General features: G+C 55.4%; 3 protein-coding genes across 4 annotated transcripts; 2 read left to right on the forward strand and 1 right to left on the reverse strand.

Annotated features, from left to right (window-relative positions):
- Positions 1–1923: 1923 nt before the first annotated feature.
- On the forward strand, positions 1924–6371 carry ENPP7 (ectonucleotide pyrophosphatase/phosphodiesterase 7). The gene is made up of 5 exons (XM_088535931.1): positions 1924–2194; positions 3297–3442; positions 4196–4816; positions 5429–5642; positions 6283–6371. Exons 1-5 carry the CDS (start codon positions 1924–1926, stop codon positions 6369–6371), a joined length of 1341 nt encoding a protein of 446 aa, XP_088392057.1.
- Positions 6372–12237: 5866 nt separating this feature from the next.
- CBX2 (chromobox 2) lies at positions 12238–17139 on the forward strand. Its single transcript, XM_088535882.1, has 5 exons — positions 12238–12368; positions 12455–12498; positions 13038–13103; positions 15298–15367; positions 15784–17139. Exons 1-5 carry the CDS (start codon positions 12297–12299, stop codon positions 17104–17106), a joined length of 1575 nt encoding a protein of 524 aa, XP_088392008.1. The 5' UTR covers positions 12238–12296; the 3' UTR covers positions 17107–17139.
- An 8109-nt stretch (positions 17140–25248) lies between these two features.
- On the reverse strand, positions 25249–27325 carry CBX8 (chromobox 8). Of its 2 annotated transcripts, none has more exons than XM_088535963.1 (5): positions 27199–27325; positions 26805–26848; positions 26539–26604; positions 26374–26464; positions 25249–26147 (listed from the first exon to the last, which is right to left on the reverse strand). In XM_088535963.1, the coding sequence occupies exons 1-5, from the start codon at positions 27265–27267 to the stop codon at positions 25302–25304; spliced, it is 1116 nt and encodes a 371-aa protein (XP_088392089.1). In that variant the 5' UTR covers positions 27268–27325; the 3' UTR covers positions 25249–25301. The 2 variants fall into 2 exon arrangements, with proteins under 2 accessions (XP_088392089.1, XP_088392090.1); XM_088535964.1 differs by having other exon boundaries at positions 25252–26147; positions 26374–26440.
- Positions 27326–27465: the final 140 nt, after the last annotated feature.

The raw sequence follows: 27465 nt of genomic DNA on the forward strand, positions 1-27465 counted from the left end.
CGGACGCGCCGGGGCGAGCTGCCCGCTGGCGCGCGCCCGGCCCCCTGCCCGCTCCACCTGCACACCGGGGCCTGGCGAAGGGAGCTCAGCGTGGCCCGGGAGCGGCGAATCCGAGCGGAACTGGCGCCGTGCCCTCCATCAGCAGAAGGAGCGGCTGAACTGCGGCCAGCACCGGCTCCATCGCGGCGCAGCTTGCGCTTATTTTCTGCGGAGAAGACTCTGCATTCCTGCCTGGTGTCAGCCACGGGGTAGCACTGCTCAAGCCTCCTGCAAATCCTTGCAGCTTTACCCCATAACCCATGGGAGAAACACAGGCACGCAGGGGAGGGGTGGCAGTGAGACATCGATGCATCCTGAGGCATCAAGGCAGGCCAAGGTGCTCTGGGATGCCACAGAGAGACTGCTGCAGGGCAGGAAGGAGGGCCCGTGTCAACACCTTGGCTTCACACAGGCTTCGGGGGCACCTCCTCACCCTGCCGGAGGAAGCCCAAGAAGGAGCCAGAGGACGGCTGAAGTCTGTGCATGGAAGGAACCCATGAAGCGAGTGGCCCACAGACCCGGTAGCCTGGGGCATGAGCATGAGTCTGCTCTGTCCGGCTCATCCTTAGGGAAACGCGGCCAGGGAGATGACCCCGCACAGGGCTGAGGAGACCAGTGCTTGGCAAGTGAGAGCAATGGCTTGGCAGCGAGGAAGGCAGCTAGCTGGGAACCTGCGTAGAGAGGAAGACGAGCCAAAACACAAAGAAGAGCAAAGACACAAAGATGAGCAAAGACACAAGGTTCAGAGGGTTCAGATTCGGGGAAACCGTGTCAACCTCTGTTACATAAGTCTACAAAAGTCTTAAAATGTTTCACTGAGAAATGAATCATCAGCAATGATAAAACCCCAGAGAAGTCATAAAAATTGCAGACATTGATAAAATGCAGCATCGATATAGCCAAGCTCAGCAGTCTGCAGAAGGGATGTGGGGTCACGGCACCGCGGCGCGTACCCGTCTCAGCACCCACGACTGCCCGCAGCTCCGATGGAGCCGCGAGGGCTCCGCAGCGCCGGGAGCTGGGCTGAGGGGACACGGTGGCTTCGGAGCAAGTCCGGACAGAGGTTCACGCGCTGGGGCTTGCCTGGGATCTCAGGCATGAGCAGGATCCAAGGGAATCCCCTGCTACTACCCTGTTCCTCCTGAAAGCTGGGGCAAGTGCCGCCTGCCATTCCAGACGCTGCTGCTCTAGCTATTGACACTGAGGGGATTCTTGGTGCCATGATGCTCCCTTTTCCTCAGTGCACCTTTATCCAGAACTTCTGTGTCCTCAGGAGCTTTTTCCCAGCTTGGACGCTGGAGTGTAGCAGGAGACATCGCTGAGTTTGACTGCCCTTAGTTTCCCCTGTCGGTGCTGCTCTGTCCCATCTCAGCACAGCCCACGGCCCTTTTTATGTCCACGCAGTGAACTCCTTCTCCCTGCAGCAGGATCATGAGCCCCCGTTAATGCCAGGACTTACAGCAACCACCGCCCACACTGCAGCGTCTCGAGAGACCAAAGGCTTCTGCTAGCAAAGAGCAGGCAGCAAAAGCCGGGGGTGTGAAAGGGCTACAGCAAAGGGCTACAAGGGGACAGCAGGGGGTGAAGGATGGCCCCTGGCTGGCACAGCAGCACGTTGTGGATGGAGCTTTCATACAGGCTGCCTGCAGGAGGCACATTAGCATCTCCTCACATTCATAAGTATTAAAATAATGCCAAATTCCCTGATGGAGGAGACAGGTCTGGTGTTTGATCCTGCAGAGAATCACAGCTACTCTACCTCAGTTAGACAAAAACAACGAGGCTCATTCTGATATGAAGTGCCATGCACCCGATCAGCAATTGCAAGATTAGATAAGAAATGAACTTAGTTCCCTCCAGCATATATTAACGCGAGCATTCCGAATGTCAGGATTCTCCCGTTCCAAAGGCAGGATGTTCCCTTCCCTGGGGTTCCTCCTCGCTGCCCTCTCCGTGGCAAGATGCGCCCCGGTGCAGCAAGCAGCCGGGCGCAACAAGCTCCTCCTCGTGTCCTTCGACGGCTTTCGCTGGAATTACGACCAGGATGTGGACACCCCCAACCTCGATGCCATGGCCGCGGCGGGGGTGAAGGCGCAGTACATGACTCCTGCCTTCCCCACCATAACCAGCCCCTGCCACTTCACGCTGCTCACGGGTGAGTCCCCCCCGTCCCCCCGGTGCCAGGAAAGCTGCAGGACAGCAAGTTTAAGGCTTATATATAAATAAAGTCATGGAGACAAGCCCATGACTGCTGCCTGGCATCAGCAGCATGCAAAGCTCTAGAATTGAGGTATGCTGGAGAAAACAGTTAGCAACACGACAGCAGAAAGCGACAGAACTGAACCTGTAGTTATCAAAGGTAAATAGCACCAGGCTAACCCGGTAGCCTCCTTTTATAGGATAAATGATTTTTTTTTAGACAAGGGAGATGCAGTAAATCTAATCTTTGGACTTCAGTAATGTATTTGATATAACGCCGCGTGGGAAATCATTAGTTAAGAAGTAGATGAATATTAGTCCAAAATCTCTAATGTGGGTAACTGGCTACAGGGAAGACAACTGCAGGTAACGCTAGATGGAGACTATCAGGCTGGAGAGAGGGTAACAGGGGAATTCCTGGAGAATCGATTTGGAGCCAATCTTATTTAAGATTTTCATTAATAACCTTGGCATAAAAGAGTGTAACTTGCTAATGAAATCCACTGATGAGACCAGACAAAGAGACAGTGTCAATACAAAGGAGGCCTGGGATATCAGGCCGAAGTAACTGTGCGGTCTTGAGGACTGGAATAATAAAAATGGTGTGAAATTATTAGTACAAAGCACATTTCTAACAAGAATTTCTGTGAACAGAAGAAGAAAAATAAAACAGAGCAATTAGATAAATGCATCTGTGGACCCCAAACGTGATGAAAAAGGCTGGAGTAATTGCAGGATGCACCTGTATTTCCAGGAGGGAGGAGCTGTTATTCAGGGTCACGTTCCCAAGGGGCACGGAATCCCTGTGGAAGTTAGGAACAGGAATTCCCCGGGCAACATCAGCCCCTGCTGCCAGGGACCTCACTGTGCCAGCCCAGAGCCAGGGGAAAGGGCAGAAACAAAGGCAAGAGGGTAGCAAAGAAAGGGGAAATGAGGGGCAGAGCTTCCCTCCATCTCCTTGACCCTTTGCTCAGTGCACAAGGCAGTAATTCAGGACGGGCACTGGAGATTCCAGCCACAGCCCGGCTCACCGTCGCCTCGTCCCTCTCTTCCGACAGGGAAATACATCGAGAACCACGGCGTGATCCACAACATGTGGTTCAACACCAGCACGGGCCAGAAGCTGCCCTACTACCACACGCAGGGGGTGGTGAGCTGGTGGGACAACGGCAGCCTGCCCCTCTGGATCACGGCCCAGCGGCAGGTGAGCGGCAACCGGCACCATCTCCGGCGGCCACGAGCTGCATCCTCGCTGCAAACGACACGCTAATTAGACAGCAAAAAAGTTAAACCCCCAGGCTCTGGCGGGAATAATTATAATCGTTCTGTCAAAAAAAAAAGATGCATTTCAGCTTTATTAAGATATTACTAAAACAAGTTATTTGTTTCCTGCTTGAAGAAACCTCAACTAGTTCTTGAAGGAGTGAAATGAGCCCAAGGTTTTAATGCACTGAGGTCCACAGCTCATTCCTCCACCAGGCGCTTTCAGGGCCGTTCACGGGGCTGAGCTCCCAATCCTGAGCAGTGCAGCAAATGGTTCTTGGATCTCGGTAGGTTCTGGCTGTGACCCTGAGAGAGGACCGAGACCTGCCCAGTAAGACACATACCCTTGTCTCTCCCCACTAAATTCACCCCAAGGCTTTAGGGCGATTGCTCACATGGTTAAAGTTCAGCACGCCTTGATGCTGGAGAATCCACACAATATACAAGTGGGCTCTATTCTAAAATTAAACCTGCTGTTACTGACAGAATGAGATGCACGGAAATGTTGGAAAGGGCAGTGGTTTTGATTAACCCTTTTTAATTGGCAATACACAGGAACACCTCATTAGAGACAGAAGTAGACATCATGCGTTTGAATGAACCAGCACACTAGTAGCTGGTTGCACTGAAAGATGGAGAGAATCTGCAGGGTGAGTTCAGGTGAATTTATGCCCTGCAATGTCTTCACTAACAGGGATTAAAGACCGGCTCCATCTATTTCCCTGGAGGAAAAGCAACCTATCAAGGGGAAGAAGTGAATATGAAGATGGTAGAGCCCCTTTTGTTCAACTACAGCAATGAAAACAATTGGAGGGAGAACATCGACACCGTGATGGAATGGTTCACGGTGAACAACCTGGACTTCATTGCCCTCTACTTTGGCGAGCCAGACTCCACAGGACACAAGTACGGCCCTGAATCCACGCAGAGAAAAGCCATGGTCAGCCAGGTGGACAGAACCGTGGGTTACTTACGGAAACGCATCGCGGAAAGCGGCCTAGAATCAACCCTCAACCTAGTCATCACGTCTGACCATGGTATGGACACTGTCATAAAGACCAACGAAATCCACCTCCGGACGGTGGAAAACTTCACCTTCAGCGACATCCAGTTTGAACTCTTAGATTATGGACCAAATGGACTCCTGGTGCCCAAAGAAGGAAAATTAGAACATGTATATACAGTGCTGAAAAATGCCCACCCAAAGTTACATGTGTACAAGAAAGAAGAGTTTCCAAAGAGATTCCACTATGCCAATAACTCCCGTATCACGCCGCTCTTGATGTACAGTGATCCAGGATACGTGATCCATGGGGTAAGGTGCATGTTCAGACACATCTCACTGTCTTTTCTTGTATCTATCCTTTTCTCTTTTTGCATATCATTCCAGTACCTACCAGGCTTTGTGCTTTCATTTCAATTAGTGTCTCTGCAAACAGAAATTCCAGCTCTTCCTTTCTCTCTTGTTCAGACAACAATATCCCACTTCCCTTTCACTCCAGAAGTCTTGGAGCAGGACTTGCATGAACACAGCATCCCCTGTTAGCTTGGCATTAAAGAAAACGGCCCAAAGTCAGGAGCAGAGGCAGCTGCTCATTGCCATGTTTCTCATTCCAACAAAATTTGGGTGCACTGCTGTTGAGAGGGGATCTTCAACTGCTGTTGAAGGGGGAGCCAGGATGCACTTGCACTTGCTCTAGGCAGCACCCACCAGCAAAGTTTAACATTATCAGACCAAAACTACAAAATCTAGAGAAACTGGGCAAACATCAGCTGCAGAATGTGGTGTGCAAGACCCACATGCGAGGTGGGTGGAAGATGCAGCAGGGCTTCTGTTCCATGACTTCTGCTTCTGTGGGGCTGCATTTTGGGGTTCTGAGCCAGAGCCTGATGCATTTGGGGCATTTGCATCCTCTTTGCCCTCCAGAGATACAAGGTGCAGTTCAATACGGGGGAACACGGCTTCGACAACGAGGACATGAACATGAAAACCATCTTCCGCGCTGTGGGGCCAGCCTTCAAGCAAGGGCTCGTGGTGGAGCCCTTCGAAAGCGTGCACGTCTACGCGCTCCTCTGCGAGCTGCTGGGCATCGTCCCGGAGCCTCACGACGGCTCCCTGCACGTCACGCAGCCCATGCTGGGTGAGCGCAGGGCCACCGTGACGGCTCGGGGAGGGCTCTGCAGGGACAGGGTCACTGGCTCATTCCGACCCCACGCTTTCTTGGAGCAGGAGCCCACTGGCTCACTCTGGCCTTGGCTTCGCGGTGCAGGGATGTCCCCGGGCTGCCTGGGATTCCTGCAGGAACATTGACATCTAGCGGCAGCCGCACGCCCGCTGCCGGGGCTGCTCCCGCTCCCGGGGCTGCTCCCGCTCCCAGGACCCCCATGCACCTCTCAGCCTCGGGAAGGGGGCCCTGTCTGGCCTGTGGGTGTCCCCGCCTTGGGACTTGCTGTCGGTGCCACTGTCCTGTGCTGCTGCCGGGGGCTGCGGCTGCTCTTAGTGCAAGGAAACAACTGAGTGTCCTGCACTTTGCTCCCTCGCGGAGTCCCAGACACGAGCTGCCTTCACCAGCTGGGCAACGAGGAAGTTCTGCCTTCGGGGACGTGTAAACGTCCCACGGCAGCTCCAGGTTGGGAGGCTGGAGCACGAGACGCACACGAGGCGCTGGGGCCGGCACAGCACCATTGCCGGGGTGCAGGGGGCACACGGGGTGCCCGGGGGTCCTGGCCGTGCCCGGCGCAAGGGGCTCGGGCTAACGCTGCTCCCTTTTGGCCTTGCAGATTCAAGCACCCCTCTCCTTCCTGCCAAGAGGCTGCCCATGGTGCTGGGAATTGCTGCCATCCTGGGTTGCTGGAGGGGAATATACTAACCCCGGCTCAGCACAGGTAACCTACTGCAGGGCTGTGCAAAAGGGTAGCATGGATAACAGCAAGTGCCACCCAGAAGGGATGAATTCTTGGTGGCTCTGTGTGTGACTGCATGTGAAATAACAATACAAGTTTGTTGCCTGCCTTCAAAGTGCTTATGTGCTTGCAGATCCAACAGGAGAAATAACTCCCAGCCTCATTTCCTGGCACTTTCAATGCTGAGCACACACAGCCTACATACAAAGTCTGCATTTACATGAAATAAGTAACAACACCGTTATGCTTTCTTATCTTGGCAGCCTCCGAGTTCCAGGCAGCTCTACAAGAAATATGTGCAGAGGAGAGGAAGGACACATCTCAGGCAGACACCCTATCACAGGCTCACCGAAGTGTGCCGAGACCCACTCCAACACATCAGCAAGTTGCTGATCCGCTTCCCTCCAGAATTCCTGAGGCGCCTCCCCCGTGCGCGGAGACGCATTGCCAGGGAAGCTGACACCGATTTACACCGCGACCTTGACGAAGCCATCCCATAGCCTTGGGTATGAAAGGCCCCTGCGTGAGGCCAAACTCCCGCGGGAAGCATCCCGCGACCCCTCTGCCTTGCTGAGACTTAGGAGACACGGAGCAGGACGAGCCCCTGGAGCCCCATCCCTGCCCGACCCCATCCCAGATGCTCACGTGCCTCTCCCGGCCCTGCGCCTCATCTCAGGGCCTTGATAAACATCTGTTGCCATAGCGAGCAGCCGGAGCGGCTCTCCCTGCACCGGCTTCACCCACTAACAAGATGAAACAAGAGCCGCACGCTCCGCTCGGAAAAACAGGAAGAAAGTGTTTGGCTTGAAACCATATTGGGGGTGGGGGTCAGGCCTGCAGCGCTCCGAGAAAACAGCCCATTAAGCAAACAAAGTGGAGGCTCCCGAAGGGGAGCAGCACGGGCCAGTGCCGCAAATACTGCTGAAAATAGCATTGATGAGAGTACTGCACAGCAACCTTCCCCGTGGCCGTTCCGGTGATGCTGGCACTTCTTGCCCTGGTCAGTACAACCATGCCCGCTTAACGGAGAGGGAAAACGAGCTGTCACGAAGCTGGTGCCTCCAAGGCACTCGGAGCCGTCAGGTTTCACGAGGAAGCCACACGCACGGTCTGGGATGGGAGCTGCCAGCGCCCATCACAGCGGCTCTGCCAGGGCCAGCTCCCTGAACAACAACGGGCAAGACGGATTCCACAAAACCAGCTTCCTGGTGCTGGATCTTTTTGCTAACAATTCATTTTTGTCTCAGTTGTGAGTGGGAATTTAGCTGCTGACTGAACAGGCTTTTTCAGTGAGCCACAGGCTTTGTTGCATAAATCTCCAGTGAAGGTAGGTATCATTCTGCCTAAAAATCCGACTCTGTGATATCAAAAATCTGGTAGAAACATTTCTAGTGCCCCTGAATTCATACAGCTGCCAATATCCGGGCCCTCAGGGAGCCTGCTTTCTTTTTTGGAGGGAGAATAAAGAAAAAAGAGAATGCATTGAACATTTCTTTGGTACAACTCCGTTTAGAGCAAAGAAAATCCTTCAAACCTTCCATCTCTGAACAGGGCACGAAGCAGGAGGACTCGTTTCCCTGGTCAGAAATCTGTCCATGCTTCTCAGTCTTCTCATTTCAACTCCTTTCTGACCTTCTCCTGTCCCCCGGCTCGTTATTTTCTTGTAGACACCCAGTCCCGACAAAAGCTGCCCCATCCACTTCATCAGCAGTTGCTCTCCCAAAGGCACCATCGTTTCTGCCTCCGTCTTTCCAGGCCACCCCGTGGGTTTGGCCTCCCTCGGCCCTCACTGAACGCGGTCCCTTGGCTCCCCGGTGCAAGAGCAAGTGTGCCGGGACCAGACTGGTTACCCCTGCGCAATTCCGAGCGCGCCGGGACCGGCTCCCCGTGCAATTCCGAGCGCCGGCGGGCGGTGGCTCCCGCGCCGTGCTCACGGCCACAATGTCCCAAAGCCGCCAGGAGAGCCCCAAGCAGCTGCAGGGCAGCAGCAGCTGATAATAAACCATGTCCAGGAACACGTTGTTGAATGTTAAACTTGCCAGAACGGCTGTAAATGCACCCAAAGTTAGCGGAACCGCTCTCCCTCTGATTTGCGCTGGCAGATCCATCCCCAGGGTAATAAACTCCTCCTTGGTTTCAGCTTTAAAGGCCTGCGTGACTTACACGGGAAGGAATTCCCTCTCCTAATGCTGCTCAGCAATAAATAAAAAGCTGAAGCTTCAAATGGAACAAAACTGGGACACTGAAGCTCACAGTCCCAAGGGTGCTGACCAAGCACAAAACCAAATTTTCAGCTTTTGCTGCACCGGAACACACCGGGCAGCGCCAAGGGCTGCCCTGGAGATTAGTGTCACAACCTGCTTTAATCTTCCAGCCACCTCCACCCCTGACAACACATCCCCACAATTACAGACGCTCGGCAGCCGAGGGATGGATTCTCCGTGGGCAGGAGAGGGTTTAGTCCTGTGGATACGTGGGGCTGCGACAACCTGAGCTGCCTCAGACCTTCCTGCCCCACTCCAAACCCAGGACCGGTTTTACAGCCCAGCCTCTCCCTTCTCGCACATAACCCAGGAGCTCTCTCAAATTTTGTGTGTTATTCCTTAGATTTTTCCAGCCCTTCCCTTTGCATCTCATCCCTTCTGCAATTTCACGACATGCTGTTTCAGCTGCACATTTAACCAACACACAGAACATGACCCCCCCAGCACCGGAGCATGCCGGCATGGATGAGGCTCCGCTGCAGCTCCCGCTCCGCCAGGAAGCTCCGCAGCTTCTCCAGCCCCCTGTGATTCATTCCCAAGCGCCCCTGCCCGGGGCTGGGGTCACGCAGCAGGGAGAGCCCTGCTGTGCATCGCATCCCAATTTGCTATGCATTTCCACACCATTTGCTTCCCTTTCTTTTTCCTGCACTAGAAAGATGCTTGCTACGCAGGGGTCCAAACTGCTCCAAGACGGTCAAATAACATCACATAGATATTTATTTATGGCGCACACGCACTTGGTTGCAAAACTAGGGCCCCTCGAAATGCCCGGTCTGGGGGTGGCAGGGGGGTCATGGCAGGTGTCCTCATGCAGTGACAGCCATGGGTCCTGATGCCACATGCTGCCCTCCCCAACTCCAGGACTGTGGACCCAGCTGCACTCGGTGGCAGTGCCCAAATGAGATGCAAATCCCTGTGTTTGGATTGGCTGACACCTCAGGAAAATGACCCCCTCTTGCCCACAACAAACATGGCTCCATCCCCAAAGCCTTCGACATCTTGCATGGGAGCCCAAACAGCCAAGCCTCAGGACACAGGCCAATTGGCTGTGCTGCTGGGAAGGATCCAGTGGGATCCATGGAGCAGCCGCTTCCCTGGGGATGCTCGTGCTCCACCAATGTCCTGCTCCACCTCCTGCTCATGCAGGTTCCTCTGACCCACCAGGAGCAGCGTTTATTTCATCGGGGAGGATCTGGTCCTCTGATGAACTGACTCCATCTCACACTAAATGTCCATGGGCTCCACCTGAGGCCGACGGACCACCAGCTCCGTCACAGCGCACGATATGCAGCATTCCCGGCATTGCTGCCATGCTTGGGAAGAGCTATGAAATTATGTTCCGCCAAATTAGTTAAGGGGGCTGAATCTCATTTTTAAGATGCCAAAGGTTTTCTCAGCGGCTGCAGAGCCTCTTGGACTCGCTGTCACTTAGCTCTGCCGGAGCTGGGCAAGTCCGAGAGATTCCCATGCTGCACATTCCCGAGCTCCACAGGGAAGAAGGAGTCTCTGCCAGTGCTGGGTGACACGGAATTGAACCTCAAGGTGTTACCAGGCCCTGCAGAGCCCCGAGGCAGCACAGGCAGCCACACAGCCAACAAGTCTCACTACTGCCAACCCCAAAGCAGAACCCCCTGAAGCACACCCAAAAACTCAGCAGATTTCGGTGCACAAAATGCAGGATCCTTTTTTATTCTCTTCCTGCTTTTATAATTATTCAAATACACAAGTTTGAGCTTTTTTAGTGTTTATAGGGATTTATTCTCTTTTCCTTTCTTTCCTTTTTCTTTTCAGAGTGAGATTTTTCGCTTACCCACATGGCTCCAGGACCTGGGGCTTTATTAAAGATATCGAATAACAGAGAGCTGCAGTTAATCTGTGGAAGCTGCTACCCCAGAGCTGCCCGTGACCAGGATTTGATGCCTCTCTGCTCTCTCCACAGCCCTGAACCTCTGCAGAGCTTCATCCCACGGCAGCGAAGGAGCCGCAGCTCGGAGTCAAGGAGGAGGTGCAGGATGTGGCAGGAGCCCCACGCTCTGCGGTAAAAGGCGCCCAAGGAACACGGGATCTCATGGGGACAAAACAGCCGGTGCTGCCCATGGGGGTGACGAGCGAAGCTGCGGCCCAGCTTCCCATCAAAGACAACCTCCAAAACGCTGCTCCCAAAGAGACTGAACCCTGCACATGTGCACAGAGCTCTCGCAGGCTGCATGCAACGTCTCGCACTCGTTTTTTGCTAAAATTGAAGAGGTGCTGCGCACAAAACGCAGAGCCAATCCAAGCTGAATCGGCTTCGAAGGAAGAAAAACTAGAGTACTGGCTTACATTTCTATATCATTTCTGGATAAAAATGATACTTCCAACTATTCTTCCGAGCAGGCAACAAGCTTAAAATTATTGTAAAAAGAAAACAATCCAAGGCAACGCACTCCAGGTCACAGAGTTACCTAACAGACTCCAAAACCTCTCCTGTCCCATACATAGACTCAGGCAACCCCCGTTAACAAACCAGGGATTTGCTTCTTCCCTCTGGCCTCCAGAACTGCGCTGCCGTGGCGGGGATACCCGCAGCTCCGGGGCCAGGGCGCAGCACGGCTTGGTGCGCTCGCTGCTTACCGGCCTGAGCACCACGCGGGGTCCCAAACACATCGCCGAACGCAGGGCACCCCCGTGCCCTGAGGGTCCCGTGAGCTCCCTGCACCCCACTGGCACGCAGGAATTTGGGCAGCAGGAATTCGCTTCCCGGCTCCCGCAGTTAATTGCAGGCCCGGGGCTGTAAACCCTCCGAGGTGCTGACTCATCTTCTTGCCCGTGGAGCACCGTGTTTCCCGGCTCCTCGTCCCCAACGCTGCCGTTCGCACACCCAGGAGCGCCCAGGAGTCCCCAGCACGACTGGGCAAGGAAGCGGCGCCGGCCTCTGCACCGGGAGCCGACACCGGACACGGCTACTGGTGGCCCCCGATGAGACCCGCTTCATTGCGGGGGAATAACCTGCTTTGGACCCAGAATTTGTGCCCCGTCCCCACGGGGGCTGCACCCGGGGTGTCCCCGGCGCTTTGTCCTTGCCGAGTTGCAGACCCGCTCCGTTAGCAGAGCCCCGGGGAACCCTATTTATCCACGCGGGACAGCGCAGAGACCCCGCGGGCGGCAGCCGCTCCGCAAGGACCGGGGACTGCGGGGCCGGGCCTGCCGCCCCTGGCGCTGGGAGGGACCGCGCAGCCGCCCCCCGCTCGCGGGCAGAACCGAGCCGAGCCGAAGCGGGCCGAGCCGGGCCGAAGCGGGCCGGGCCGCCCCGCGCGCGGCGGGAACAATGCCGCGCGCCACCCCCTCCCATTGTCGCCGGCCGCCCCGGCAGGAAGGGGAGGGGTCGCCGCCAGACAATGCCTCCCCGCGCGCCCCCCGCCCCGCCCGGCAGGCCCCGCCCCCGCCTCCCCATTGGCCGGCGGGGAATTTGGGGAGCCCCCCCCCCCTCCACCGCCGGCCACCCCCCCCGTGCCGGGGGCGCGCGCACCGCATTGTGCCGGGGGCGCGCGTGGATGGGGGGGGCGGGCGCGCGCGGCCGCCGTCGGGGGCGCGCCCGGGGGCTCCCCTTGTGTGTGTGCGCGCGGAGGCGCAGCGCGGCGCGGCGCCATGGAGGAGCTGAGCAGCGTGGGAGAGCAGGTCTTCGCCGCCGAGTGCATCCTCAGCAAGCGGCTCCGCAAGGTGGGACCCCCCCCCGGCGCCCCCCCACCCCGGCCCGCCCTGCCCGCCGCCGCTAACCCGCCTCTCCGTGTCTCTCTCGTCCGCAGGGCAAGCTGGAGTACCTGGTGAAGTGGCGAGGCTGGTCCTCCAAGTGAGCGCGGACGGGCGCGGGGCGATGCGCGGCGCGGGGCGATGCGGGGCGCAGCCGCCCGCCGCTTTTGTTCGGGCCGCGCCGCTCCTTTTGTTTACAAATAAGCGCGGCCGCGGCTCGGCCCTCCCCGCCGCGCGGGGCTCCGCTCCCCCCGCGGCCGCGGGGCCCCCTCCGCGGGAAGCACCGGCGCCGCCGTCCCCTCCACCCCCCCCACCTTTCCCCTGGCGAAACCGGAGCTCCCCCGAGATGCGCGGGGCTCGCGCGCACCCGGCCCGGCCCCCGACGGCCGCCCCTACCTGCGCTCCCCGCGGCCCCTCTCCGCCCGCCGCGCTCCTTCACCGGCGTCCCCGGCTGCGGGCAGAGCTCCCCCGGATCGCCGCCTCCGTCCCCATCGCTGCCGCGGGGAGCGCAGGGCCCGGCCCGGCTCCTCTCCCTCCGGGCCGCGCCGCGGAAACGGCCCGATCGTCCTTGGATAGAGCGCCCGGGGCTCTGCCGGTACCGGCGCTGGCCACCCCGCTAGTCCCTCTGCTCTGTTCCAGGCACAACAGCTGGGAACCCGAAGAGAACATTCTTGATCCAAGGCTCCTCCTCGCTTTCCAAAAGAAGTGAGCAAACTCTAAATATTTCTAAACAAATTATAAAGTCAATTAACTTCTAATTGGTCACTTGTGCGGTGGAAGTGCTGGAAACAACAGACTGAAGTGTGTCCTCTCTTTTGTGGCCTGGCTCTTTTGTTCACCTCTTGAAACTGCAGTTCAGGTCCACCTAGGGCCATCCCTCCCCAGGCTGTGTAAACAGAAGGAATTTATGGCCCTGCACAATATGTTTTTGCACTCGCTATACAATGCAAGTGCACTAGCGCTCGGCAGAAACTTTTAGCAGAAGTATCTTGTTCCCCCTGCAGCAGTCGGGGCCTTGGCTGTGTTTGGGGGGGCTGTGGGAGATCTGGGCTTGAAAAGGCACCAAAACATATTTATGGAAAAGGTAGCTCTGAAAGATATGGAAGTACTGGGTGGGAGAAAATGGTTTCCTCTGTAAGAGTGGGGGTGCTGCATGGACCTGGAGTGAGAACTGCAATTGTTCCACAGCTATTACAGGCGAGGAATCATGCATGGAGATAGAAAAAAAAAAAAAAGTAGCCAGCTGGCTACATTAGGCACAGCTCTGCCAAATATTTTGGCTCCAGATTAATAAAATCATTAAAGTTTATGATAGGATTTAATTATAACTCATTTCTGTATCCATTTTTTCAAGATTGGAATCTGGCGGTTATTGCAAAAAGCACAATGTTTAATTAGCCATATGCGTGATAGCTTAACACTTTCCTTTTTTTTTTTAATAGAGAAATATGAAATAGTATAGTGACCTGAAAACATTTTCTGTATGATCACCTTGGGCTCTGCATGGCTGTCAGCCTAAGCTGCCACATCCAAAACAGGAGATGCAGAAGAGGTGAAATGAACCCAGGGGAAAGAGCAAACTTGTTGAGTTTACAGAGAGCTTTTCCTCTGCACAGAGGCTGGAAGACTCCTTCCTCTGAGCAGAAGGAGAAGCACAGCTCCATGTACAGAGAACAAACAGCTTACCGAGAACAACTCAGATGCTTCTGTTTTTCCGTCATCCCAGGAGCTTTGCTGTTTTCACTGGGAACTGGGAAAGCCGCTGGTTGGAGGCAGGCAATGCCCTGCCCAGTGCAATCTGCCCACGGGCAACTCCTCGCTGTGGGACCCTGTTTAGCAAACGAGGGTGCAAGCGAGCGGCCCTGCCGTGGCAGCCAGGCTGGCACCGTTTCCCCAGCCCTTGCCGAGCGGAGGCTGCGAGGGAGCAGGTCGGGAAGTTGCTCTCAGTGGCAGCATTACAAAAATCGATGCTTCTCTTCCAAAGGCCGGGGACTGGCAGCCAGGAAAACAAAGGCCCAGGCTGGGATGGCCACTGCAGGGTCTGGCTTGGCGAATGATTTTTGCCTCTGCTAGCAATCACCCGCACCGGTCAATCCCATGTTTTATGCAAGAGATGTTCTCATTCCTCTCTCCCGCAGCGTACCAGGGCAAATGCTGAGGATCTTCGTATCTTTGTTTGAAGGCCACAATATTTATATTCCTGCCTTCAGATTTTAGTCGTTTTCTTATCTTGAACCACATTCAGGGCCTTTCCAAGCCTTCCTGTCTGCAGCAATACCTTGCAGATCCTCCTGGTATTTTCATTCCAAAGCCTCCTGCTAAGGTGCAGTCTGAGAAACTTGAAGTACTAGCCGTGATATGTGGCCCTGAAATGCTGGAAATGGCTGTGGGAGAGGAACACGGCCCCCGGGCTTTCCCAGGAGCTTGGTTCTCCTGCCAGGAGGTCTCTCCGTCAGCCAGCTCGGTTCCTTGGGTGGTTCCTTGGTCTATAAAACCTCACGCTGCCTGTTCGGAGGGTCATACAACAGTGACCTGCAGCTGTTACTGCAGGGTAGACGGTCCCTGCAGCGCGTGGGGAGGGATTGAACAGTGGAAGTCCCCTTGTTTCGACCGAGTCCTCGAAGCTCGGTTGCCGTTCTACCACACTTAGATGTGGGGTGCCCGTGGCCAACAGCGTGGGCTCAAGGAAGCAACGTGCTTGAAGCCTGCAGGATTGTCACAGGCTGGTAGATGTTATGGGACACCAACACGTGCAGGTGGGAGCTCAGCCTGCAGCCCCCCCAGCAAGTTCTGTTCTTGAGGACAGAAAATAGGGAGGAATCAGGCTGTCTGGGGGGTTGTTTTGTCAGCATTGTTGGTTTTCCACTGCAAGCATTGTCCTTAATCGGTGTTTTTCCAGGGAACACGAAAAGGAGGTGCAGAACCGGAAAAGGGGCAAGCGACCCAGGGGCAGGCCCAGGAAAAACGTGGTAAGTCCAGGGATGGTGGGAGTCTGCAGCAGCACCTGGGAGAGGTTCTTACCCTTAAAGGCATCGGGATGCTGAACCTTCGGAGAGCTCAGGTTAGAGGGTCAGCAGATTTGAGGATAGGTGATAGGTAGGCAGAGGAGGCGGCTGGTGAGGAGGACTTCTCTCTGTTGATCTAGTGATGGGGTAGAAGGCACCATGGTGGTCAAGCTCCTTCTGTCCATAGTGCACACTCCTTGCGTTGGGTTAAGGCTGAGGTTGTGTATCCTCTATGACTGGCAGATCATGATGCCTTGAAATAGCCCCTGCATTTGTCTGAGACACCTGGCCCAGCAAAGCTGCAAGATTGGCGATGCCCATGGCTGTTCTTTGATAATTTCTGTTAACATTTTCTCTGTCTCCTCCTTATTGCTTCACAGGAACCAGAGATGCCTCCAAAAGCTAAGTCAAGTAGCTCCTCTTCCTCAACATCCTCCTCCTCTTCCTCCTCTGAAGAAGAGGATGAAAGTGACTTGGAAGCCAAGAGAGGTCCTCGGGGCAGAGAGACTCACCCAGTGCCTCAGAAGAAAGCCCAAATCCTGGTGGCAAAGCCAGACATGAAAGACACTTCCAGAAAGAAGCGTGGACGGAAACCTCTTCCCCCAGAGCAGAAAGCAGCTCGACGGACCGTGAACCTCACCAAGGTGCTCAAGACGTCGCGCAAGGAGGCAGGAGGCAGCAGCAAACCGGTGGGGAAGCTGCCGGGCCAGCACGGCACACAGGGCTCGGGCCTGGCCGCGCTCAAGGAGCCACCAGGCTCTCTAGCTGGGCTCAGCTCTGCGTCGTCTGCCGAAAACCTGCCCGGCATGATGAAGAGCGGCTCGGGCAGCCCCAGCAGGGCCATCAGCTGGCAGAGCTCCATCGTGCACTACATGAACAGGATGTCCCAGAACCAGAGCGCGGCAGAGACGTCGCCTCTGGGCAGGCTGGCGCTCAAGTCGCAGGCAGCAAGTAAGAGCGGCCTCGGCTTGGACTTAAAGATGAGGAACCAGAAAGGATCTGGGGAGCTCGGGCTGAACATGCCCAAAACTGTGAAGGGTCCCAGCAGCAATGCTGGGGCGGACCAGAAATCCGGGTTTGCTGCAGGAGCCCAAGTGCTGCACAACGGCAGCAAGACGCCTGTGAGCTCATCTGCTCCCGGCAGCCAGCTGGCCTCCAGTCAGGAGCTCAACCTTCAAGCTTTAAACTTGCAGAGCGTCAAAAACGGGCGGAACGCGGCAGGCGGGAGCAGCCTCTCCCGGCACGTTTGCAGCGCTCTGCCCAAGGGCCCGGGCAGAGCGGCTGCCGGCACGGGCGCCAAGGGCGGCGGGTTGAGCGCTGCGGGCGCCGCGCTGCACCCGGCGGGCGACGGCGGCAAGAGCGACAAGCAAGCGGGAAGGGCGGGCGCTGGCGAAAGGGACTCGGGCAAAGGCGGCGCGGCCGGCACGCCGGAGGGGCACGCGGCCTCCGAGAGCCGCAAGCCCGGAGCCCTCTCCGAAGTGAGCACGGGCGAGGAGACCAGCTCAGACTCCGACCGGGATTCGGCCTCCTTCCCGGGCGTGGGACAGAACATGTCCGTGTCCATCCAGACGAGCCAGGACTGGAAGCCCACCCGCAGCCTCATCGAGCACGTCTTTGTCACGGACGTCACCGCCAACCTCATCACAGTGACAGTCAAGGAGTCCCCCACCAGCGTGGGCTTTTTCAACCTGCGGCAATACTGAGCCAGGGAGCGCAGGACGAGGCGGGAGGCCCCTCCGCTCTGCCCAGCTCTTCCTTCAGGTCTTTCCCCTTCTCGGAGCGCGTGCCCCGTGCGGAGGTGCGCGTCCTGTCCTGCCCGCAGCGGTGGAGGGGAGCTGTGCCTTCCTTTTCTGCACCACGGTGGCCTGTGCTGCAGCCACTGCTGCCTTGGACGCTGCCTGCAGCACCTGGGGACACTCTTGAGACCTCCTGAGATCCGGGTCTGGGGTCTTCAGAAGAAAGACGCAGTGAAACCTGCTCAGAGATGCCAGAGCCATCAGGATTCCTCCATGCTCATCTTCTTCCTTGCTGATGCCCCCATTCGGGGCATTCCCAGGAGCGGAGGGCAGCTCTGGAGCCAGGTTTCACTGCACGTGGTTTTCTTCGCTTTTCCCCTTGAAATGGCCGAACACGAGGTTTGCAGCACAGGAGTAGGGGGGTGACAACCCTGTGTGCCAGGAGGGAAGGAGCCCCTCTCCTTCCTTTCCCAGGGCTCCGCAGGAAGCTGCCTGGAGGCACCAGGATAGGCACAAGTCAATCCAAATGACACAGCCAGTGTCCCCGCTGCGGAGGTCTGTGGGGGCAGCTGTAGCATGGGGGTTTTTCAGGGTACATTAAGCCCAGCCACCCTCCTGGGCTAGGTCAGTTCCAATGATGGTGAAGTCTACAGCATTTTTGTTGTGATTTCCAGCTGATGTGGATATATTGTTTACATTTATATATATATATATAAAAAAAAAAAAGTTAAAAAAAAAGGGGGGGGGTGGTTTGGAGGAAGGGAAGCAAACTGAGCGCTCGCTGTTTCAGAAGGACCGAGCCCTGGGTGCTCCTACAGGCAGTAGATATCTCCTCGCTAGGCAAGGGCAGGAGTTACCACTTTCCTTGCAGGGACTTGGCTTCCAGATGAAAGAGAAATCCGAATCCAGAGGATTAATTGTGGTGCAGCCCAGTGAGCCCCAGCGCCGCTCCTCCGCCTTGGCCTGGAGTCACTGCCCTTTTCCCTTCACTCTAGCAGTTCCCAGGCACTTGTAGGGACCAACGCGGGGAATATGTTGCTGTTGTTAAGCCCTGCAGAAGGTGCCATCGCTTTGAGCGTGAGTGGGCTGGTCTCCCTGCTCTGTGCAGTTAGTGCTGAAGTTCAGCTGAGGAGCGGAGCTTGTGCGGGGACAGAAAGGTCCCCAGGTCCCCGTTGCCACCACAGCCCGTTCCCGAGGAGCGGCAGGGCCTTCCGCAGCCCTCCATCATCCCTCCATCCTGTGCCAGCAGCAGGGTTGTTAATTTTGTCTTGCAATTGCAACCAATAATGGCTTTTTTACTGAGGTCTTTTCCCCACTATAGATTTCTCTTACAAGCCAAAATTAACAGCTCTAGTTCAGGCAAAGTTCAGTAGCATTTGAGATTGTTTTCTTTTGTTTCGGTTAATGCTGAGCTCCTTTCTCAGAGAAGACAAAATGCCTGCAGTCTGCCAGGTCTCTCTGGGTACATAATTTGGAAGTGCCTCCTAAGGTCTGTCCTCCGAGTGTCTCCTGGAGCACTTGCCCAGTGTGTCTGTGTATTTCCATACAGATTCCACATGGATCATTCTCTTTCTAGCTCACTGGTCTGGCACAAGGACATGCATCTTATTTTGCCATAGTATGGGGCACTCGTAGTATTGGTGCGCAGCAATGCAGCGAGGTAAATGGACCCAGTCAAGGGTTCATGTATTTCTTACCCTGCTGAGTCCGTCGGGCACTGCAGACTTGTTTGCAAGTCTGCCTCGCTGGCTGGTGGCGGCAGCACCGTTCTCAGGTGGATGAAAAACCAGCAGTGGTTTCACTTGGTGGTTAAAGGGAAGGTTATTCCCTGAGTGGTGGCTGCAGCCATTGCCAGGAAAGACTCCTGTGAGCCAGAAAGTTTCCCTTAGATTCTGTGTTTATTTTGCAGCCCTCCCGTTGGTTGCAGCTTTGGTTTTGGCGTCTTGCGGAGCCTGCGTACAGGGTGCTGCAGCAGAGCTTGCCTTCGACGTGATGGTAGGGAATTGTTTTTGCCTTTGAACATCTGCACAGACCTCTTGGGAATCTTCAGTTCTTCTCTTGTTCAGCCACACAGCCTCGAATGTCACTCGGCCACTGTGTCACCCGGGGCCACGAGGACAGAAACGAGCACTGTCCACAAAGGAGCTTCCCATGGGAGAAAGGTTTCTTCGGCCTTCACAAGGCCAAATGGCATGGTCTGTTCTGCTTACCTTGTAGTTTTTAACTTTACCAAACAAACTACTGTTGCGTTGACGAGTCCAAGGAAAGAGCCTGTGGTTGCAGAAACGAGTGCTCCAGGTGGCACTTTGCTGGGGTGTCTGCGCTGGGGCCTGGCGTGTCCACAGAGAGCAGTGGGGTTGAGGGGCTCTCGGAGGCAGTGCCCAGCTTGCTTCCCACCACACCAAATATTTGCTAGTTGGCCTTTGCAAATCCCAACTCGATAACAATGTGCCTTTTGGAACTGTCCTTATTTCGGGCTTGTCTGCAGCACTGGTGCCACGACAGGTTTGTGCCTATGCAAAGCTGGGTGGTCGTGCGGTCCTGTGGGCAGCAGTGATGCGATGGTGAGAGGAGATGCTCCCGGTCCCCAGCGTGGCACCCAGCAGCTCCAGGAGCCCCACTCCAGCAGAGATGCTTGTGCCAAGAACAGGAGGCTGGGGCTGCTGCACCCGAGCAGTCTCTGGGGGAAAAAAAAACGTCTTTGAGGATGGTCTGGAAAAGGGCCAGACTTGCGAGTCCATAAGGAGAGAGGGAGTTGCTCTAGGGCCACGGCACCCCATGCTGGCTGCCCACCGGCCCCACGGGGGCTGCTCCCTCCAGAGCCCCCCACATGTGTCTGCGTTTGGGGACTCACTCAGGGCCGGGGTGACGCTCCCGGGACCCGCCGAGCGCCCCAGCAATGGACGGCTTTGTCCCGCCGGCTCTGCTCCCCCTGCTCTCGCTATTGTGCCTTTCTGCTAACCGGCTGGTTTGAGTCCAAAGTTTTAACACGGTGAAAATGATAATCCAGAAACTTCATTAAACTTCATCTCATCCTGCCCTTCCCCAAGGCTCTGGCCAACCCCATGTGTCAGGATCCTGATTCCCCCAGCATCACTGGGGTGTCTGAGTGGATGTTTCGTGCTGGCTTTGCCTTTCAAAGGCGCATTATGTGAGTAACTTAATGTAATCTTTTGTGGGCAGAGGTTGAAAGCTGGTGCGAACCATGTTTACCAGTCAGTACCATTAGTATTCAAGGTCTACCTTTTTTTTTTTTTTTAACTATTCTTTTTTAAGTTTGCTGCTATGGGTTTGAGTGTTTAGTTGTATGTCAAACAGCCAATTAAAGGTTTGTCACTTGTCATTTTCTAAGGGGTTTCCGATGTGGAAAGTCCTGCAGTATTTCTATATTGAATGGATATTTTCTCCCGGCATAATCTGGTTAAGTATACTTGTTGTTTTCCATTGGACTGGAAGAGGTGGCCAATTCAGTCATCTTCCTTAGAAGTTTAGTCTATTTTTATATATATATTTTGTACCAAAAAGAAAACTGGAGTTTGCGGAGGAATGGGGATGGTTTGGGGGGTTCTTTGTGCTTTGAATTTCTGATCTGGGCGTGAAAGGCTCTGGAACTGGAGAGAGAGAAGGTTTTTACTGAAAGAAATCGAGAGATGGGTGAAAACAAACAATTGTTCTTGTAACTTGTGCCAGTCACTGCTCTGATTTGTATGTTTTAATTAAGGGAGAGCCAAATCGTTCCTGTATGACACTTATAATTGCTTTAAATACAGCTGTTTGTTTGCTTTTACTTTCCAAGAACAAAAGTTGGAGATGTTATTACCCTGGGAAAGCTGCGTCTCTTTGTCAGAGCGGGCCAGCCGCCGGCCGCATGCTAACGAAGGGCTACCGCTAACGAAGGGCTACCGCTAACGAAGGGCTGCGGCTGGCAGCTCGGCTGCCCTGCCCACGGGGCTCTCCTGACCCCCTGTTGCCTTGCTCACAGTTTGTGATAGGTGTTTTCTAGTTCTTTGGGACGTTAATGCTAGTTTAGACTCGAGACCTCTAGGCTGCTTCTAATTTATTTCGCAGGAAAACACTAGAAGGTGGTATGTCAGGCGGTGTTTTTTGTATAACTTTTCCACTGCTGTTATTTTTAGTATATCAATAAATATTTTTTTAAACTTTTCAGCCTGGTGTGGTCACTGCTCTGAGCGTGCGGGGCTGCTTGAGGGAGGTGCCAGACCCTGCCCTGCCCGAGGGGCAACACTTGCCTGCCCGTCCAGGAGCCCGGGCTGCCTCGGCCCTGCTGCTGCTGCCGCCTTGGGAAGCTGCATCCCGCGGGGAGCGGGATGGGACACCCTGTCCAAGGACCCCATCCCGCGCTGCAGCGGACGCTGCCCGGGGGCCTGGAGCGGTGCCCGATGGCGCCCGGGGACCAGCGCGTCTCTATCCCGGGCCAGCAGCACCGCGGCGCGGGTGAGGGGAGCTCAGGACCCCTCAGACCACGACCCTTCCCCCTGCAACCACCCACCCCTCCCGAGGGACGCGGTTCCCCCTGCCCGGCCCGACGCCAGGTCCTACCGGGCACTGGAGGCTCCGCGCGGCCGTGGGTCTCCGCTGCGGGCTGGAGCTGCGCCCGCCCCCGCGCAGGTGCCTCCGCGCTGCCCGGCCGGGAGCCGCGCAGGAGCCGCGGCGGGCGGGCCGGCCTGGGGAGGGCGCTGCGCGGCCGCGCAAGGGCCCGACCAGCGGCACCGTAGGGGGGATAAGCGGCCCTCGAGGCGGATTGGGGTCCCGGGTCTACGGCTCCGCCGTCGGGGCTCTCGTCGGGGCCACCCCGTTGCGCGGGACCTTCGGGCTGCGGTTGTGCCGGGGCGCAGCGGCTTTCGGGCCCCGAGTCCCCACAGGGTTAGAGGAGCTCAAGGCCGTCCCGGCCGCTCCGGCAAAGGGGTCCAGGCTCCCGCGGGCCGGTCCCGGGAGTCCCGCCGGCCGCCGCCCTCCCCGCGCCGAGCGGCCCCGCCGCCGGCCCCGGCCTGGGGCCCCGCCGCGGCCTCTGTGAAAGGGTCCCCCCCGCTGGGACCGGGGGAGAAAGGCGCCATTGTGCGGCCCTTTCTCCTGCGCCTACTTGACACTCATTTTCCGCGCACAGATGCTGACAGCTCGGATAATAAGGGGGTCTGCGCCTTTCACCCAGCGGAGCAGAAAAAGGAGGTTAATGAGGACAGGGCTTCAAAAAAAAAAGATCCCAAAACAAGAGAGCCCCCTCGCTCCCCCGCCTGCGCGGCCCGCGGAGATTTGAATACAAAGGCCGGGCTCGCGCGGCCCCGCGCCCCGACCCGCGCAGCCCGGTCCGCCCGGGCCACGGCCCCGCTGCCCCGGGACGCCCGAGCCCGCAGCGGGAGGCGGCTCCGGCTGCCCGGGGCAAGGGCGGAGGGCGGCGGCCGGGGCAGGGACCTGCGCGCTACCTGCGCGCCTTCTCCGGAGCCGAATAGGGGCCGGCCCGTCCCCTCCGCAGCACCGCGGGCGCCTGCGGCCCCGTCCCCAACGGTGCTGCCCGCCGCTCTCCCGCGCCCGGGCCACCCCCGCCGCTGCTCCCGGCGCCGGCCGCCCCGTCGGTGCCGCCCCTGCCTTCCTCTCCCACCGGCCCCAAACAGAAGAAAGACACGTTTCTATTTACAAAGTATATATTTAAACTCACATAAAAAGCAGGTCTCATATGGACATTCACGGCTGGCAGAAGACACGGACTTAAGCTTCACTTCTGAGACTGAGATTTAGCCAATTTTTTTTTTTTTTTGTACAAGTCTTAGATTTAAATAATTCACGCACACACCCCCACACATTCAGCATATACGTCGCTATATACATACACACATATACACCCACATGTATGTCTTGCTTTATATACGCATGTGTCTAACCGCACACACGCATACACACTTATACTGGGCTGGAGTGAAGCGCACCGCATCCAAACCGTACCCTGACACCGGCAGGAGGCTGGAGCTCTGCTGGGGGCTGTTCTGCAAAGGGAGGTTATTTTCCAACCTTCGGTATCTCAGCAGGTGGAGGAAGGGCAGCTAAATCCCCATCACTGTCCATGTGACAACATATGTGTCCCATGCAGGCTTCTCGAGGGACCAGCGCTAACCCCGACACACTGCTTGCTTCAGTTCTTCGTACAAATCAAGTTAAAAATCTCAATTTTACAAAATATGCCTTAAAAAATAATAGCAACTCGCAGACCTGGCTCCCTTTGTACAGTCAATACAGCATCCTCTTGCTACGTCCTCTGACAAAGGCAAAAGTCCCAGAAGATGGAAGGGGAAGGGGACTAGGAAAGGTGGAGCCATAATTACCCAGATGGACCTAATGGTAGCAAAGGCTGCTCCTTGACCGAGCCCCTTTCTCTCCCCATTAGGCCCCATGTGCTTTCATGTTATGTGCAGTCCCCAAATTAGAAAGCATTTAAGAGCTTCACTGGGCCAATCGGGATGGAAAAGGCCAATCTCCCCCAGCCCTGGCCCTTAGGGGCTGCTGGACAGATTTGTGCTTTTGAACCGACAGAGATGCTTAAATCAATACGTTAGGACACGAGGACACCTGCTATACCTCAACTAAGAGCACACAAAACGCTTATGCTCTCTACCCAGACCAGGCCAAGAGACCCCAACCTCAGCTCGCTCAAGCTGCACTAGCTTACAAAGAGCAGGCAAAAGAGCCAGCAGTCGCGGGGCTCCTGCATCCGCAAGACACAACCATGAGCTTTCACACGGTAGCGGAGGGTTTCTGCCAATACCAACGACGGAAACTGCTGCATTTTGTTCAGAGCCATTAAATCCTCACTGTTGTGGCCTGCCTGAGCCCTGGGAGAAAGAAACTGCACTGTCCTTCAAACCCAGAAGAAATATGCAGGCAAATAAAAATACAAAAAGCCACCAGAGTCAGCAGGAGCTGCTCCACGCACAGGAATATTTAGCCTCTTGGCTATTGTTTAACTAGCAAAAGAAAAGGGAAATATTTATTGTCCCTCAACGCATAAAGGTGGCTCTGGGATTCGTCAGAGATGTGGACATTACAAAACACATTATCTGGCGTCTTCCAACAGTCCAAAGTGAACTGTGGATTTGAAAAGAGAAATCCACTTTCTATAAGAGTATAAAGCATCCAACTATAGGCAGTGACACGCTACCCTCCCAAACTCCTCTGGCATTTCAGGAATGTAAACAGATTTTTTTTTTTTTTTTTGAAGTGGGTGGGGGAAAAGAATCAAGCGACCAGACAAAATGAAACCAGATTCTCAGCTCAGTTCTGTCTCCCATAACTGCTATGACAATTCTATTAAAGTGCATTTCAGTATCACCCCTTTGAGGAATCTTACACACACAAACCTCCTCTGTCTTTGTAAGAAAAGGTAATTCAAGTTAATACTCCACTAGAACAGTTTTAGCCTTTTTTTTTTTTTTAAACGGACTTCTGCTTTTCCCCACCCCAATTTTGTAGCAACATTTTTTTTTTCTTTTAACTGGAAACACCCCCCTCCCCAGCAATACTGTAAATTCAAGTGCTTACTTCAACTGTCAAGGGTGACAGCTCTGGATACAGCACACTTGATTGTACAAGCAACACCTTATATCACAATCAAGAAACCAGGGCACTTTGCCCATCGAGGGAATAACACTTCCCCCTTCACCATCCATAGCATCATATGAAAAATTAATAGTTAAAAAAAAAGCATAATTAGCTATGAACATCATTCAGTATGTACATCGGCTCCTGCAACAGATGCATGAACTCCGTTAGTTCTCAGTTTTATTGTCCTTTCTAAGAGCAACTGAGCAGTCACTGTTGTCTCCATTTAAATAAAACAACTTAGAGTTGAAATATATATATAGATATATATATAAGCATTTTCTTTTTAAATAACATATTTACATCTAATAGAAAATATAACTCTAGAGATAATCTTTCCAACGAAATGTAAGACAAAAAAAAATAGGACAGTTTCTAAATCATCTCCAGGAAAAAAAAATAATAATAAAAAGGAAAAACCACCAAGCTCTTGTCTGGATCTAGACTGGAGAAAAAAAAAAAAAAAAAAGGGGGGAAAAAAAAAAGAAAAGAAAAAAACCACCACCAGCACCCCTGGAAAAAAGAAAGAAAAAAAAAAAAAAAAAAAAAAACACTCATCGCTTTTCTCTAAAGAATCCTTGGTCCGTGCTGCTCTCTTTAATTGTGACGGTCAAAAAGTTAGATGTCACATCAGTTACCACCACCTTCTCCAGGTTGTTGAGGGACGGGCTCCAGGACTCCTCTTCGGGGTCGCCCAGAATCCGCGACACGGGGATCCTGGCAATGAGGGAGGGCCTCCCCGCCTGGCTGCCCACACCGTCTCGGTAGAGGCTGCCTATGGAGCCTGGGCTCACCGAGCTGTGCAGGATCTTGGGCCCACCGGGGTCCAATCCTCCTTGCCCCTTGGGGTCCAGAAAGTCGGCCCTGTGCTTGGCGACCCTGGCGGGGTAGGTCTCGGCGGCTCCAAGCTTCATGCCAACCTCCATTCTGTTGGGGCTGGACATGGCACTGGAGAGGTCGGGCTCCTGCCGCCTGGCTAGCTGGATGACACTGTGTCCCGAGCTGAACTTGGCCGCCCCCGGGGCTGACTCCTCTATCTTCCTGGCTTTGAGGTAGTCCCCCACCTTGTCCCCCGGCTCCCCCAGTTTCCTCTTGGAGGCATCCAGAGTCTCCGTCAGGTCCTTGTAAAGCTCTTTCCTAGGCTTCGGGCCTCTCTTTTTGGGGGTCTCCCCAGGCTTCTCTTCCACTCTTATAACCCGGTCCCGGATGCTGTCTCCCTTGGGGGTGCTGGTGCTGCTGCTGCTGCTGCTCTGGGGAGCCAGGGCTATGTTTCTCAGTCCTTCCCTAGCTCGGGATGTGGAGCCCAGCTCCTGGGGGGACCTGCCAGGATACGGCACCCGGATCCCCCTGGAAGAGTCACTGCGGAATTCATAGGTTTTGGCTTTTGCTTTTGCCTGGGCCTGCAAAATGCAAAGAAGATAAATCAACCGGTGACTTTATTATCCTGCCAGCCGGCTGCAAAATTACAAGTTGCAAGACAAGAGGCTGCCTTTGCAATGAGCACTCCCAGCAGCGCTGGAGAGGGACCCTGCTACTTGCATCCCACCTTCCACGCTCCCTGCTGCGGCATGCGACCCCCTTCGCTCACCGGCCCAGCCACAGCAACGTGTGCACAGGGCTCCTTACCTTCAACAGGAAGGTTTTGGGCTTGGGGCCTCGCTTTTTAGGCCCGTATAGCTCCATTTCCCGCTCCCTAGAGGTGTTACAAAAAACAGAGCTTCAATTCAGCATAGCTACAAGAAAGCAAAATATTTATAAGTGCAAAGGATATGACTAGCAAAGGCCTTGTACCTCTCCTCAAAGGCTGCAAGCAACCGGGCATCCAGAATGTTTTCCTCAGGTTCCCAAGTGCTGTATCTGGCAGGCGCAGCACAGAGAGAGGAAAGCGCATCAGGAATAAGTAATAATAATAATAAATACATGAAAATATAAATAGTAATAAATACATAAAGAAATGGCTTCAACTTCCCTTTCTACTACAATGAGAAATAACAGCTACAATGAACCATCTTCTGCATAGTTCCTAGGCTGCAGAATTGTATAAACAGTCTACTTACTTCTGAGACCAGCCCTTCCATTTTACGAGATATTCCATGCGCCCCTGCAGATGCAAAGAGGAAAAAAAAAAATGCATGGAGGGAAATCGCGATAACCGCTTGCAACAAAGCTGCACATGCAATAACATGCATGCAGCAAACACACGCCTGCACCGAAGGCGGGCAGCAGAAATACGCGAGGAGGAGGGTCGGGGGGAAGAGCTGCAACAAAAAAATACGCGTGCGGCAGGCGCGGGCGCGCAGGGCCGCCCATGCAGCGCGGCTCGGGAGCCCGGGGCCGCCCCGCCGCAGTCGGCGCGGGCCGGGCCGGGGCCGCCGCAGCGGCGCGGCCGGGGGAGGGCGCGGGGCTGCCCGCGCCGCCGGGGCCTGGCGCGGGCGCGGAGCGGGCACCTACTTTGCGGATGCGGCGCTTGAGCAGGGCCTCGGCCGCGAAGACGCGCTCCCCGACGGCCGAGAGCTCCATGTTTACGCGGCCGCTCGCAGCACACAGGCAGCCGCCAGCGCAGCCCAGACCATAATACTCCGCCCGCTGACGTCAGCCCGCCCCCCCCCCCGGACCCCCCCGCACTTGTTGCTGGCGGAGCCGGGTGGAATATTCCGCCCGCGCCGCATTGGCCCGGGCCCGGCGCCCGCCCCCGCCGCCGCGCCGCCCCGCGACGTG

Source organism: Tinamus guttatus, unplaced genomic scaffold (assembly GCF_059628265.1).
Source record: "Tinamus guttatus ecotype Peru unplaced genomic scaffold, ASM5962826v1 Tinamus_guttatus_pri_ptg000649l, whole genome shotgun sequence".
Taxonomy (NCBI): Eukaryota; Metazoa; Chordata; class Aves; order Tinamiformes; family Tinamidae; genus Tinamus; species Tinamus guttatus.